Genomic DNA, 16,446 nt, shown 5'->3' with positions numbered 1-16,446 from the left:
GAAGAAGAAGAAATAGAAATGAAGAAAAACATGTATATAATATATAGAGGATATCATTTTGTACTTTTGGCCCTTGACACATTCAGTCAGCTACAAATTCTACAACTGTGATTACTGAAAAAATAAAACCATCATCTCCCAAGGGAAGGTCGAAGGGTTCCCTGCCTGAGTCGCGCAGGGAACGGATTCTAACGGGGTTATAGCTATACCAGTATCAATTCAGGGATAAGAAAATGAGAAAACAGAAGAGCAAAGATACATAGAATGGAAGGGGGCACAAACTGCAGAAAGACAACCTTGTCAGAAGAACAGAACAAATGGAGAGCCAGCTTGTGCAGGTGCAAGAAATACATCAGAGTTAATTCGGTTCATAACCACTAATGCTACAAAGAGAAGCCACACTAGATTGAATGATTGTCCTTGGATGACTAATCTAACCCGTGGGGAAGAGGGAGTTGAGAATAATGGAGCTATAAATGCTTCAGAAGCTAGGGTGGTTATACCTGCACTTGCATACATCATTTATGACACTATAAACAGAATCTAATTCACTTGCAGAGGGGGAAAGGTAGTTGTGTTTGCTTCAACAATTTGCTTCGTCTCACATCTGCCTTTAATTGATTTGTTTTTTAGAAGTCATATTTTCTGCACTACTAAGATGTATAGTTCTAACAGTCAAAAGCGGAACAGGAAGCTCAGTTTATATACAACAAAATGAAAAGGCGTTTGTGTACATTGCTTCCTTGAAGTGCTACGTGACTCGTGCACAATTATATTTGACTGTCCCACGTTGCAACAGAGGAAATTTCAGTGTCGTGCTGACTTGCATCAAGGGATTTTGATTTAGGATCCTGGCAAGCAAACTCCACGGATTTGGCTCTTAAGGGCTGCACTACTGTTCTGCCACCCACCCATTCCCACCACCATGCTCAGAGGTGGGATCCAGCAGGTTCTCACAGGTTCCCGAGAGTAGGTTACTAATTATTGGTGTGTGCCAAAAGGGGGTTACTCATTGGTGATTTTGCCACGTGATTTTTGCCTTAGTTACGCCCCTCCTCTCAGCAGTAGCGCGCAGAACTTGAAGCAGTCTAGCAGGAGGTGCACCGGCGTGCGTGGCAGCCTGTGCCTGCGTGCATTCGTTTCCCGCCCAAGGACCGGCGCAGCAGCTGCGTCCTTGCCACAGCCCCTCCCAGCAATGCCCCGCCCCCGGAATGCCCGGCCATGCCCCCATCGTGCCCCGCCCAGCCCCATTGGCACTACGCCACAGTTTGAATCCCACCACCATGGGAACCTGTTACTAAAATGTTTGGATCCCACCACTGACCATGCTCCATGGCTAGTTGTCATTACCAGAAGAAGATGGCTTACAAACATTACCAGAAGGCTTACAAACAGAAGCCATGTAATAACTTTTATTAGAACGTACCCGACGTCGCTTAATGTGCAAGCTTTCAGGTTCAACAGAACTCTTCATCAGGCCAGATTTTTCAGACCGTGTTTTGAAGACCTTGTGGCCAGTTCACTCTCATCAGATCTTAGAAGCTAAGAAGGGTTGGCTTGGCACTTGGATGGGAGACCATAAGGAAGGTCAGCGTTGCTACACGGAGGTAGGCCATGGCAAACCACCTCTGAACATCTCTTGCCTTGCTAACCTTTTCCACAGCCTTACCAATATGTGGTGGTTCTTCTAGCAGGCAAAGAAGAATCAAGCTTCAAGTTGCTGCAGGCCAGGGGTCACAAAAGCAAGCAGCAATACATCAATTAAATTTCATGATGAGTCTCCCCAAGGCCTAATTTCTTTCTTGGTGGCAAAAGTGGCAACCCACTTATTTTGAGCCTGACACAAAAATCAGAACTTCATGGATTAAGTCAGTGGTGGCGAACCTTTGGCACTCCAGATGTTATGAACTACAATTCCCATCAGCCCCTGGGGTTTTCAAGGCAAGAAATGAGTCAAGGTGGTTTGCCACTGCTCTGCCTTTGCCCAGCAACCATGGACTCCCATCCAAGTAACAACAAAGACCAACCCTGCTTAGCATCCAAGATCTGACGAGATTGGCTTAACCTGGGCCATCCAGGTCAGGGCAATTTCTCCTCTCAACCAGTGAGAATCCATGTCCCTTTTCAGGATGTAAATAAAGTTGCCAGCCACGTTTTTATGCTGCCCCTGTACCTTCTCCTAGCAGCCTGGTACCTTGACACTAACCGGATGAAGCTTCTTCCTCACAAGTACAAAGGAAAAGCAAAAAACAACAGCACTGGAAGCAAAACATTTATTATCTACACATCCCTACGCATTCCGCATGAGCTTCATCAACAGGACGTAACTTCAAAAACTGCATACAATGTTCTCTTCGCCTTCTAAAAACACAAAGCAAAAGAGAACATTGTATGCAGACTTTGAAGTGACATCACCCTGATGAAACTCATGCAAAACACATAGGTGTGTATAAATAAATATTTTATCTCAAGTATTTTTTTCCGCTTCTTCTTCATTTTGCTTGGTGTGGCCCTTATTTCTATTTTACCCCCACCAATATGGACATATGATGCTGCCTTATCCCAAGTCAAGCTATTGGTCCCGTCTAGCTCATTATTGTCTATTCTGCCAGTAAATGATTCTCCGAGGCCTCAGGCAACAGAACATTCATGATGCAGGTCAGAGAATGAACGGCACACTCTGAGATATTCCCCAACTCATCCTTTGTCATAGGAAGGGGCCAGCATCAACAGAGGGAAGGGGGACTTGGAGCTACAATCACCCCAGGCAAAACTGTGACAAATCTCAAGAGATGAACAACATGAATTCTGATCTATGTGGTGATCACTGTGCAGAGGACCCCAGAATCACGTGACTTGATGGCTCGTCGCTGGCTTGTAGCAGTTTCCAGGATCATGAAAGCAGTATCTGTTTACCATTGGTTCACGCAGTTACGTTTCTCCAAGTAATTGCACCCATGGGGATGGTTAGCCTGGAGGAAGAACATCTGCAAATCACTGAGCAAACTAGCTGGGCTGTGGGATGTTGTGCGGCTGAAAGGCAATTGTCAGGGACCCATGAGCCCTGCTAGACCTTAAATCCTCTTGGAAGGGTATCCCCTCCAGGGTAGCTTCCAGAGCTGCCAACAGGATTTGTACATTCTGGCCCTTTCGGCATGCAACCCCCTTCCTTTCGGATACTGTGCACACCCACGAGCTAGAGATGTCAAGGTGTTAGAAATCTAGCATTTGCTGCAGGGTGGCTCCCATGGGAACTGTAGTCCTTCTGTCTGTAAGTTCGTCTTGTTGCAAATATGAAACAGTGCAACATTTACCAGCAGGCTTTGTTCCCCCAGTTCTAATCCCCGGAGACCTCCATTCCCCACTTGAGATTGGCAACCCTATATAAGGGGTGTGTATGTGGAAATCCCATTCTCATCTCAAAACGACTAATTTTGCTTTATGGCTGATACAGGATTTGGACCAAGTTCTAGAGTGACACTCAAACTGCTCCACGCTACGAGACATGCTGATGGAATGGAACCACCATTACAGAGATCTCAATACCAGTACTGAAAGACACTATCAGGGAAAGGCCTGGGCTTTCTTGCCCAGTTTTTTTTGGTCCTTCAGGGCAACTGGTTGGCTGCTGTAAGAAACAGGATGCTGGACTAGATGGTCTTACGCAGCAGGGAACTTTTATGTTCTTACTGGCTCTTCATGCTGTACTATCCTAGCTTCTTAGGGTGGTTTGGGGTGTTAACAACAAAGCAGCCCTTTAAGACCTGCTAGGGATTTTCCTGTGATGGTATACAAACTGGGAATCCAGGATCCAAGGGGAAGGGTGTTGGGGATAAAGGGAAAGGCTTTCTGCTCTGGGAAAATCCACAATGCAGAAAACACAGCCAGCTGTGAAAGTCAGACTAGGTGCTTTTCCACTGGGTAAGTCTACCTTCCATTAGAAGAGCCCTAAAAAGGCCTTAATGGAAGGGCAAACTTGCATCTCTGTACACCCAGGTTGCATTCTAGATCCTGGAAACTAGAAACTGACCCATTGGCAGAGGAGCCAGGTCTGTGGCCAGATATTAGCCATGATGATGAGATGTGGCATCCAGAGACCATAGATCTTGGGCCTCATTGTCAAAGCAGAAAAGGATGCAGGCCTGCAGTCTGCAACTCCTCTCTCCATGTGATGCCATATTGCCATGGTAACTGAGCATCTCATAAACGCTAATGGATTTATTCCCACAGCAACGCTGACATTGGGAAGGATTATGAGATGATCTCCAAGGCATCTTTGGAGGCTTGCTAGGATTGGTCACACCTCCCATAACTGCACATTAACACCTGACCTTTCTCCCCAGAGGGCAAACGTGAGTTAACGATGCTTAAAGTCATCTCCTAAGGCCTTGCTGGCTTCATTTTCCCTCTTTTCAGCCAGCATTATCAAAAAAAACTTGAGAAAATCTTTCACCTCCTCCAAGTAAGAAATGTGCTATGAGGTGCTCAATTAACCCTTTCCTTGTAATGTTGTCATTTGTACACTGAGAAATGTTCCGCCAACACAAATCAAATGGGCATAAGATCTTAGGAAGAACCCTCCTGGCTCAGACAAAGATCCCTCTAGTCCAGGATTCTGTCTCACACAAACAATTTAGAACAATCTGGGTAAGGAAAGTGAAATTTTGTGTATGGCAAATTTCTGTGCGATCCTTTCAGCACTGGAGTGATTCAGTGGCCCCTTTCGCACATGCAGAATAAAGCACATTCAATCCACTTTCACAATTGTTTGAAAGTGAATTTTGCTATTCCGCACAGTAAAATCCAGCTGCAAAGTGGATTGAAAGTGGATTATTCTGCATGTGCGGAAGAGGCCATGAGAATTTGGCCATCCAAGGCAACAGAGTTATTACATGGAGATTCTAACTTGGTATGTAATCCTGTGCGATTAGATGTTGGAAGTACTGACCCTAAGAACCATATTGAATTGCTCCTCCTGCCAGCAAACTTGACAACCCAGGGCCTGTCAGTAGGACAATAAATGAGATGTACCAGAATGGCTTGGTGGGGACTGAGCATGCTTATTGCCCTCTTTGAGGCATAGAATGTTGACTGAAGTTCAGTGCTAGCTACAGGAAGGGAAAAAAAGAAAACAAATGTGAATGCGAACTTGGCTAGCAATTCTTTGGAGGCTCCCAATTCGATTCTCTAATTTCAACTGTTACTTCAAAATTAATACATTCAACATAGCTAAGTATCAGGGACTGGCAAAACCTCATTCAAAATGGATGCCATTGATGTCATTTGACACTTCTTCATGGTACCCTTTTTCTTTGTTTAAAAGTGATATGTAGGTCTGATTCTGAATTTCCTTTTCCAGTCACTGGCCCTTTCCTCACAGTGGAAAGGGCGCCTCTTCACCGGCAGAAATTATGCCGGTGGAGGGGTGGGGACCATTCACACGGGGGCGTGCGAGCGGCCCCCCAGAAGCTGGCGCAGAAGAGGTGGCTTTGCACGGAGCCGCCTCTTCTGCGCCCACCCCCCCACTCACCTCATCCTCCAGCGTCGCTCTGGAGGCCGTCAGGGACCCGCCCAGGTTGCCCTCCAACCCCTGGAGGTCGAAGGGCAGCGTGGGTGGGTCCCTGACGGCCTCCAGAGCACGCTGGAGGATGAGGTGACTGGAGGGGACGGGGGAAGACGGCATTTTAGAATAAACTCGTTCAACGAGCGAGGTTATTAGGAGCGGCTTCACGCCACTCCTGGGTGGCCAGGATGGCGCTGCTGCGATCCAGCAGCGCCTCCTGTGCGAACAGCTGCCCAGGGATGGCGTTTTTGCCATTCCTGGGCCACTGTAAATGGCCCGTGCAGAAAGGGCCACTGTTTCTATGCATTTTAAAGAGACAAAAGGGTTACCAGGCAACCAGCAAGAGACTGGGAGATGGGACATTAGTGTGACATCACTTCCAGAAAACCCAGAAATGATGTCAGGTCTTTCTAGGAACTGACAAAAATCAACCAATTCCTAGAGAGGTGTGATATCCCTTCCTGGTTTTCCCATACCATACCAGGTTTTCAGACCATTGGCTGACAGCCATTTTTTAAATTGTATGTTTCTCCCACCACCATTCTGAGTAGCAGTGGGAAATGCCAGTTAAGAGCTGGGATAGCACCCCTCAGTTGACTCTTTAGCCTCACACACTTAGAGCAGCAGATGAAGAACTCTGAGACACAAGTCAATTTTTTACTTACCGCCTCCACTTCTGCCGGGTCATACCAAACATTAATGTACGGATGCTGTAAGGCCTCATCCACTGATATCCGCTTGGCTGGGTCAATCACTAGCATCTTTGACAAAAGGTCCCTGGCTTGGCTAGCTGGAGCAAGGAAACCAAAAGAGAGAAATGTGTCAAAGCATGAAGATTCACGGAGGCTACTAGAAGGATGCACTGACTGGACAAGTGTCCACTTCAAACTTGTTAAGCTTAGGCAAGGCCCAACTGTTAGACGTTGTGATGCTAAATTGCTTATTTTTGAATCTTCCGTTTAAATGGTAAGCGAGAGAAAGCTAGAAACTCGGCAACAGCCTCTAGTTTTAAGTCCTAGAAGCACTGTCTTCTTGGGCGCAAAGCAACTGATGTCCGAAAAGTGGTACCTCATAGAAGTTTGACTAGAGGCCTCATGATACATCCACAGCCTGTCTCCTGTCCCCTGTTGCTGATATTTTTTAGCTGCTAAACCCTCCCCAACATGTAGATCGGCCTTCTGAACATCTCCTAGGGTTTGAAAGAGGGGCACGGAAAACTCAACCCACCTCACGCTGCTCCTCAACTTTTGACTATCATTCTGTATGACTCAACTTGCCTCTGTGATTCTATGTTATGGACATCATCTCAGAGTCCATAATCAACCTCTGTTTCAGACCTCAAAATCTGGCTCACCTTTTGCCTCTTTGGCAACACCCCACACCAGGGATCTTCAAACTATGGCCCCCCAGATGTTCATGAGCTACAATTCCCATCAGCCCTGCCACTTAGCCATGCTGGCAGGGGCTGATGGGAATTGTAGTCCATTAACATCTGGAGGGCCATAGTTTGAAGACCCCTGCCCTACACCTTGAACCTTGGCAGTGTCATCATTCATTCTGATGAACTTTCCAACCCAGTTGCTTCCTTCTATAACCTCTTTCTCTGATAAGAACATAAGAACAAGCCAGCTGGATCAGACGAGAGTCCATCTAGTCCAGCTCTCTGCTACTCACAGTGGCCCACAAAGTGCCTTTGGGAGCTCACATGCAGGATGTGAAAGCAATGGCCTGCTGCGGCTGTTGCTCCTGAGCACCTGGACTGTTAAGGCATTTGCTCCCGAGCACCTGGACTGTTAAGGCATTTGATCTCTGCTTTGGGACTGACTCTGACCAGTACTGCCTCAGGCATTTTCTCAGTCTCATCTGCATAAAAGAACTGCTCTGACCGATCCCTCTACTCTGGAATACCCTCTGTCCAATTGTCTTTTTGTCTCTTGCAGAAGTTCCCACAATGCACTTTTGCTTTGCTCCACCTGCTTCTTTCGTGATCGCCAGTTTACTGAGTCAGTGGCTCTCTTGAAGGAGCCAGCCCCTCTCTCCTGCCTACCTTCAGCAGTTCTTGCCTTCAACTTATCCCTGTTCTTAACTCTCAATTTACCCCCAGTAAACTATGGCCCCTTCTGCACACGCAAAATAATGCGTTTTCAAACCACTTTCACAACTGTTTGCAAGTGGATTTTGCCATTCCGCACAGCTTCAAAGAGCACTGAAAGCAGTTTGAAAGTGCATTATTCTGCATGTGCGGAATGAGCCTCTGTGTCTCCGTGTGTGTGTGTCTGTGTGTGTGTGAAGTGCTGTCCAGTCGTTTCCGACTCATGGCAACTCTATGAATCAATGTGTTCCAAAATATCCACTCGTTATCAGCCTTATGCAGGTCTCGAGGGTTTCTCTATTGGTTCTTATTTTAGCAACGTTTAACCTTCAAAACCACTAGTCATCAATTTATTTATTTTTGTTTTGTCTAAATTCTCTATCAAGGGTTTCCAACTGTCCATAAACTTAATTACGTTCTTTTCTTTCAGCACCACTAGCACAAACTCAACGCATCCAAATTGAATTTCTGACACCCCTGCCAGCTTTCTACTCCTCGTACACTTTTTATGTTCATTGACAATGTCACCATCTGCCCTGCAGAATAAGCAGAAAGCCATAGATTAAAAAAAACACCCAAATCTTTCTTTCTCTCTTGTTCGGCATATTTAGAATACCCAACCAGGACATGTTGCTTCCCCTTTTACAGCATAAAATATAGCCCCTTCTCTACATATATTCAGCATTAACTTTGCTTCACACTCTTGTCCTATCTGGTCTTGGCCACTTCGGCTTCCTCTTTGGCGTTTTGAGGTCATAGTTCAAACTCCCCACTTTTACCCAACACTTAGCAGTCCAAATAATTTGCCATTGACATCATTCTGGCAAGGTGATGTGCTCCTTAAATCCCTATGTGGAGAAATGTTTTTTTTTCCCCGCCCTTCCTTTTGTCCCCAACCAGGCACCATAGAGCGGGTGGGCAGAAGTTGCAGTGAGCCTGGTAACAACATCAGGGGGAGCCAAAAAAGGGAGGGAAGAAAAAGGAGATAAAACCAGCAAGGACCCGATGGATGGGTTCTTCTTGGCTGGCAGTCTCTGGGAAGAGGAAGGCTCTGCCTGGGAGAGGAGGCAGCGGCCATTTCCCCGCAGGCCGTGTGCTAGGCCCAGTGATGGGAGCTTCCTCATAAGCAATACCTACTTAAGCCCTACCCTGCTGGGCAACAACTAGTAGGCAGGGTATGTGGTAACGACAGGGCCAGAGGACTTGCGGTTTGCTTTGGTTTAGTTTGTGTTCCTTGTTGTCTCTTTGGGGTGCTGTGCCAGAAAAGCTCTCTACATTATTCTTCTGTTATTAAAGAACTGACTTTGTTAAACCTTCACCAGGAGTGGACCGTTCTCTGTACCGCGTGTGCTCCCCCCGTTTTGGACACGCTAGCGGGAGAGGAAACTGGGAAGTCCTGGTCCTTCCCAGTGGACGATCCAAAAACTGACCAGGTGGTGGCAGCGAACCCTGGAAATAAGATAGCCCTCTCCAGGGAAAGGTTGGCAACTCTGGGAGAGGTCAGAGGGCGTAATAGAGCCTACGAGCCATAGGCAAGCCTGTTTCGCCACACCCTACATAGGAGTCCTCTCCACGCGTGGATCCAGCACAAATTTCTGATTCTTACCAAAGAAACTGTCTATGGCTGTCTCCCCCGATCTCTCTCCCCTGACATATCACAGTACATCCCTGTTCAGATGACCAATGTCGGAACAAGTCAATGTGTATAAAGGGATGAGGTGGTACACAGGTACCCTGAAACCTGCACACATGCACCTAAACATGGATAGAGTGATGGTGAAAAAGAAAAGCCTTCCCCCTCTGACCACCCCAAAAGGTTATGCTGAGAATCAGGGACATGCAGGTCCAAAAGTCATGCAGGATGGTCACAGTAGTAGAGAGGAAAACTGGGTGAGATTGAGTTTAAAAGCTAGCTGGGTTTTTTCTGAATACCCAGAGGGTACTTTGTTTTTTCCTCAGACTCCCCCCTCCCATGACTTTTTTCCCCTTAGAAACGTATACTTAGGATCAAACCAAGAGGCACTACTATTTTTACTTGCAATTGTGTTATGTGGAACCACCATGGTTTAAAAATACCTGGAAACATGGGATAATCACTTCCCTGGCCTTTGGGAGCCATCATATTTCATGGAATCATAGAGTTGGAAGAGACCCCAAGGGCTATCAAGTTCAACCCCCTGCAATGCAGGAACACACAATCAAAGCACTCCTGACAGGTGGCCATCCAGTCTCTGAAACCTCCAAAGAAGGGGACTCCACCACACTCTGAGGTAGTGCATTCCACTGTTGAACAGCCCTTACTGTCAGGAAGTTTTTCCTGATGGTTAAGTGGAATCTCTTTTCCTTCACCTTGAACCCATGACTCCTGGTCCCAGTCTCTGGAGCAGCAGAAAACAAGCTTGCTCCCTCACCAACATGACATCTCTTCAAACATCTGAACATGGCTATCATGTCACCTTTTAACCTTCTCTTCATCAAACAAAATATACCCAGCTGCCTAAGTCTCGGGATCAGTGGAATTTGTAGCCAAATACACATATTTATGAGTTATCTACAGGATTTTAAAACGGTACCTTACAGGCTTGTATTTCCGAGAGCCAAAAACAAGATAATTATATGGAATTCTCCAATAAATAAGACAGGATCCAAGTATGATATACAATAGAATGAAATTCCTGACCCGTTGGATCACTTCCCATTCAGAGATTTAAGCGTTAACTCCTTTGTTGCTTCTAATATAAGCTGCTTCTAAAGCGTTAATATGGCTCAACTTTAGACTGAATAGGTGGATAAAAAAGTCATCCAATTCAATCTCTATTGTGGCAGCAATAACAGCACTGCTGTTCCTCGCACAATAATATCTGCGTCAGAAATACAATGGGGGATTATTGTGGTATCGCTAGCCAAAATCCGCTCTGTTTGCAGTAAACTATTTGCTTCCCCACAAAAGGCATTCAGAGTCTGAATGGGAACAGATGCAAGAGTGCCTGGGCATGCTTTGCTATTCATAGCCCCGGAGAATCGGCAAACCTGCAGGATCCGCAAATAAAGCATGGAATCTGGCCAAAAGAGACCAACGCTTGAACCATTCTGGCAAAAGAAGTCTGATTAATCCCTTGCTGAAAGCTTATTTGGATGGGTGCTGTGTGGTTTCCGGGCTGTATGGCCATATTCTAGCAGCATTCTCTCCTGATGTTTCGCCTGCATCTGTGGCTGGCATCTTCAGAGGATCTGAAGATCCTCTGAAGATCCTCTGAAGATGCCAGCCACAGATGTAGGCGAAACGTCAGGAGAGAATGCTGCTAGAACACGGCCATACAGCCCGGAAACCACACAGCACCCCAGTGATTCCAGCCGTGAAAGCCTTCGACAATACTTATTTGGATGACTGACACAGAGGAACTCTTCTGGTACAAAATCAGGTCTCCTATAATTGTCTGTCACAAACTGATGCATGTACCACATACGGGTGTGCATCCAGTTCCGTTGTCATCGTGATCAGACAATTTGTGCCATCAACATATAAAGTTTGTTTAATATCCATACGGCTGACGTTTCTTCTTAATTACTGGCAGAAAAGGTTCTTATTTGACAGACGAAAAACTACCCATTCTTCATTCACAGCATGTTTTCCAAGGAGAAACCAAATAAAATAGGAACACTAGTGGCAAAAAATATTTGGAGCAGTTGCTCTATTTTCCAAGGGTAGAAGAATAGGAACGGTACTGAATTTTCCATTTCTGTGACTTGAAAATTCCCATTTCAATTTTACTTTGCTCTTGTTTGAGTGTTTGTCTTTGCACCATTTTCTACTTTCTCAAGCTGAATTTTCCACATTGAAATTAACCCCTTTTTCAAAGTATTTATGTCAAGTGCAAAGAAATGGCAGGAAAGAAGCAGGAAATTCGGGAAATGCAAATGGGAGGAAAGATAATTTGCAGACTGACCATACCAGGCAATACAAAGAAATGAAAAGGAGTATATTTCCACATCCCTATGTAGAGTAAATACACTCCTGTGCATTTTTTCCAGATCAGACCATAATACATACCACCCACTGGTTACATGCACAACCTAATAATCTCCAACTGAATACGTAAACATTTGTTGAAAGACTGCGGGAAAACTGCTCTGCCCCCATTCACCCTAAAGTAGAAATTTACATATCAATTATACTAGTGTAATAAAAAAGCTAATTTAAACATCATGCTCTCTCCAGCTCCCAGGTTCAATAGCAAACTGTGGGTTCACACACACTTATCAAAGAGAGAGGTTTGCCAGCAAAAAAAACCCGAGTCACATTCACAACCAACGTTTGTCTGCCCACACCCACTGTGCATTTTGTTATGCTCACAGAAAGAACGTGCCTCTTTCTTCCCTGCTTCCTGTTTGCAATGAGGCAGACAATCTTTGTAAAGACAAACTTCCATACAAGCAAAGCATCCCACCAGCAGACTACATGCAAATGGATTTGGAATGCGGTTTGGCCTGCAGGTACCACAGATCCCTACTGATCAATGTAAATAAATAATTAAATCCACTTGACCCTTTCTGTTTCCCTACTGAGGTGTTGGCCCTACATCTAAAGAAGGAGAAGGAGAGTTTGGATTTATATTCCACCTTCTCTCCTGTAAGGAGACTCAAGGTGGCTTACAAGCTCCTTTCCCTTCCTCTCCTCACAACAGGCACCTGTGAGGTAGGTGGGGCTGAGAGAGTTCGGAGAGAACTGTGACTAGTCACTAGCCCAAGGTCACTCAGCAGGAATGTAGAAGTGTGGAAACATATCTGGTTCACCAGATAAGCCTCTGCCACTCAGGTGGAGGAGTGGGGAATCCAACCCAGTTCTTCAGATTAGAATCCACCTGCTCTTAACCACTGAACCACACTGGTAAACAGTTTGGGTGCTGTCACTGTTCCAAGCTTAGACGCTGATTTTACTTTTTTTTAACCTGTGAGCAACTAAATAGCAAGCAGCTTTGCAAATCATTCGCGGGGTGTGTGTGTGTGTGTTGTTGTCCGTCTCTTACGGCAAAAAGAAATAATGTCTTATGGCACTGTAAAAACTAACAGATGTACTACGGTAGAAGATCTGGTGAGCTCCAGGCCAGTTTGTTGAATGCATTTCATCCAAAAATGCTACGCCCAGAACACAAGTGTTAATCTTAAGAGATAGTCTTAAGGTTCCACCTTTTGCCATTTAGGTATACCAGTGGGGTGCTCTGTGGTTTCCGGGCTGTACGGCCGTGTTCTAGTAGCATTTTCTCCTGACATTTCGCCTGCATCTTTATACATCTTTGCCTGCATCTTTATCTTTATTTATACCAGTGTTTGCAATTTATTTGTATCTCTGATGATGCTTTGTGTAGGTACATTTTTTTTAAGCTGGAGAACTGAGCTGGGCGGGGGCAGGGGCCAGTCTGTAAATATTTTCTATGGGTGACAACAGTGTGGCAAAATGTCACCTCCTGCTACAGAGGGATGCAATCCTGGTTTTCAAGGTAACAGAAATATTATTGTAGGGTGTATGACTATGTTGTTAAGAAAGGGTAGTTTTAGTAACTAACACAGCAAATTGGAATCTGATGACAGACACATTTGTATGTATGCAAGAGAGAAAGACCACCTTAATTATCTTTCTCTCTGCATCTGCTTCAAACTCATTTCAAGTCCATTATTCTGTTTCATCGTGGGGGTGGTGCACTGTGTGTGTGCATGCAGCAGGGGAGGGGGGATTATATGTATTTGGCCATTTGGGCAGGCCGTCAATCACTCCCCAGAGTGCAGGCAAACTGCCTTGCCGTATGATGGGAAAGGGATTCTGGGTAATGACATGCAAATTACAGCAGATTAAAAAAACATTATGCATTTCTGTGGCAAGCAGCCTTGGGAATCCAGACGTGCAAAACTGGTACAATGCAGCAAGCATGGGAAAGGCCGCAGATTTGCGGCTGGAAGTCTTTTCTATATTAAACACACTTTCATCATTTTTATTTCTTTGCAGAAGGATTCCATGGGGTTGATGTTAATCATGGGTTCTATTTATGCTCAAAAATGTCTTTCCTTCCTGTGATTTCACACAGTGACAACCTCTCTGCGAGCAGTATCCAGCCTTAGCTGTTCATGTTCAGTGTGGAACATAACGGAACCAAAGCCATTTTTACTAGTGGCATTTACAATTTAAGCACGCGCACACACGTACACACGCACACACACACACACACAAATATCTTTGCTTCATACAAGAAGACAATCCTGGCAGCCTGATCCAATCTTCCTCATATGCCCAACCCTGGGCATGAACAGCCCTCCTGTGGATGCAGTTTCCCATGTGTAAAATGGCTGTTTCTGCGGGTGGGGGGGGAGGCACAGTAGGAGACTCCTGTATGCAAGATGGAATGATGCAAGAGGGGACCAGAATGTCCATATTGAGAGGCAGTACACCTCTCAAAGTCAGTGCAAAGAGGGAACATCACAAGAAGGCCTTGGACCCTACGTCCTGTTTGTTGGCCCTCCAGGGCGACTAATTGGCCGGTGGTGGTGGTGGTGGTGGTGGTGGTAGTGGTGAAGAAGAAGGAGGAGGAGGAGGAGGAGGAGGAGGAGGAGGAGGAGGAGTTTAGATTTATGCCCCACCTTTCTCTCCTGTAAGGAGACTCAAAGGGGCTTACAATCTCCTCTCCCTTCCTCTCCCCACAACAGACACCTGTTGAGGTAAATGGGGCTGAGAGAGTTCTGAAGAACTGTAATTAGCCCAAGGTCACCCAGCAGGAATTCAGGATTGTGGAAACTCATCTGGTTCACCAGATAAGCCTCTGCCACTCAGGTGGAGGAGTGGGGAATCAAACCCGGTTCTCCAGATTGGAATCCACCTGCTCTTAACCACTACACCACGCTGGCATGATGCTGGCCTAGATGGGCCCACTGGTCTGGCTCACCAGGGTTCTTATCATGTCCTTTGGTATCGCTTTATGAGACATTGTCCTGCAACCAAAGTAGGGTATGTGAGTTCAACAAAGACGTTCTGAAAGAAGTGTTTTCTGCTGACAGTATTTACGAATCAAATATCAAGTATTAATCAGAAAAAAACATGACTTGAGTTGTAGATGGCTACGTAGATTGTTAAACTACCAAACTGGGTTGCCAGCTGTCCAAAGATGATGTCTTCAAACACCTGTGCCTTGAAAACAGAAATAAGCAGGTGAAGATTCTGTTTGTTCAGCAGGGAGGCAAGTATGAGCACCAATGAACTGCGGCAAGCTCCAACAGCTGTTAAAAGGGACACGTGCAGGAGCAGGTTGAGAAACTGGCAGCTCTGCACCGGAGACAGAGGATTGACTAGCCCAGGGGTCTGCAACTTGCAGCTCTCCAGAGGTTCGTGGACTACAAATCCCATCAGCCCCTGCCAGCACGGATAATTGACCATGCTGGCAGGGGCTGATGGGATTTGCAGTCCATGAACATCTGGAGAGCCACAGGTTGCAGACCTCTGGACTAGCCCCTTCCAACATGTCCCTGCCATGCTAGCCAGTTCTGTAGCATGACTGATGAATAAACTATGTGCCAGTAAAACAGCCTTCCTGATTGAGCCCATCGAAAAAAAGCACCACTGTACAGCATCTTCTAAAACAGGGGTTCTCAACCTTCCTAACGCCGCGACCCTTTAATACAGATCCTCATGTTGTGGTGACCCCCAACCCTAACATTGATCCATTGTACAGATGGAGAACACTGATGCAGAGAGTCTTAGGCGACCCCTGTGAAAGGGTCGTTCGACCCCCAAAGGGGTCCTGACCCACAGGTTGAGAACCGCTGTTCTAAAAGATCCTTAAAATGCCTTTGAACTTCTCTAGCACTCCTGTAAAGTGTACCATCAAATAAGCATAAGCATTTTATTGTCACTGTGCACGCACAACGAAATTTACAGCAGCATTCCTCGATGCACACAATTTCAGACTCATACCCCATCCTCACTTTCCCCTTCCTCCACCCATCACACCCGACTCATGCAAACCCCACGCTGTTACATTTCATGGGATTTTCATTGCAGGGGGTTGGACTTGATGGCCCTTGTGGTCTCTTCCAACCCTATGATTCTATTATTCTAAGGCAAGAGATGTGCAGAGGTGGTTTGCCATTGGTATTCCTTTGCAGTGCAGCCTGTCTCCCTTGGTGGTCTGCCATCCAAGTACCCACCTTGCTTAGCTTCCAAGCTCAGATGAGATTGGGGTAGTCTGGGCAGTTAGGTTGTACATATTGTTAAGGCAGGATAAAAAGTAAAAGAGAGCTCCCCCCCCTCCCCTGCAAATAAGCTTTTCCTCCCATGCAAATTTAGGAAGGCTCTTCTGACCCAAGACCCAGTCACCTAGTCCCCGTCTCTCACTCTGCAGTCCAAGTACAGCTTCTTTGTATTGTCGAAGATCCTCTGAAGATGCCAGCCACAGATGCAGGCGAAACGTCAGGAGAGAATGCTGCTAGAACACGGCCATACAGCCCGGAAACCACACAGCGCTACAGCTTCTTTGCTCTTACCTTTGAGTTTGTTGTGTTCTGAGTCAGCTGGAAAGAGAGAGTCTGGGAAAAGTTTGGGGAAAGTGAGGCCAGCATATTTAGGTCGGTTTTCCACGTAGTTCCGCACCGTCGGCTGGAGTTTCTTCATGAATTCCGGGCATGGTGTTCCCAGCTGTTCGATTACTTTATTCCACTGGTCAATATCTGGGCGGTGAGAGTCAAGGAAAGAAGAGGTGCAAAAACCCACCCACCCCCAAGACCATTCTTAATGCATTCAAACATTAGT

General features: G+C 46.0%; 1 protein-coding gene across 4 annotated transcripts in view; it reads right to left on the bottom strand.

Moving 5' to 3' along the window:
- Nucleotides 1-16,446, bottom strand: part of LOC125440222 (mitogen-activated protein kinase 10) — a 93,256-nt gene that overhangs the window by 26,764 nt on the left and 50,046 nt on the right. For all 4 annotated transcript variants that reach the window (XM_048509923.1, XM_048509924.1, XM_048509920.1 and 1 more), the window contains 2 exons: nt 16,182-16,364; nt 6,229-6,353 (listed from right to left, as the gene is read on the bottom strand). In XM_048509923.1, the coding sequence (XP_048365880.1) occupies nt 6,229-6,353; nt 16,182-16,364 (308 nt within the window). The remainder of the gene's footprint in view (nt 1-6,228; nt 6,354-16,181; nt 16,365-16,446) is intronic.

Source organism: Sphaerodactylus townsendi, linkage group LG10, assembly GCF_021028975.2.
Source record: "Sphaerodactylus townsendi isolate TG3544 linkage group LG10, MPM_Stown_v2.3, whole genome shotgun sequence".
In the NCBI taxonomy this organism is placed as follows: domain Eukaryota; kingdom Metazoa; phylum Chordata; class Lepidosauria; order Squamata; family Sphaerodactylidae; genus Sphaerodactylus; species Sphaerodactylus townsendi.
The sequence above is the reverse complement of the archived record's forward strand: the minus strand, read 5'-3'. Positions and strand labels throughout refer to the sequence as shown.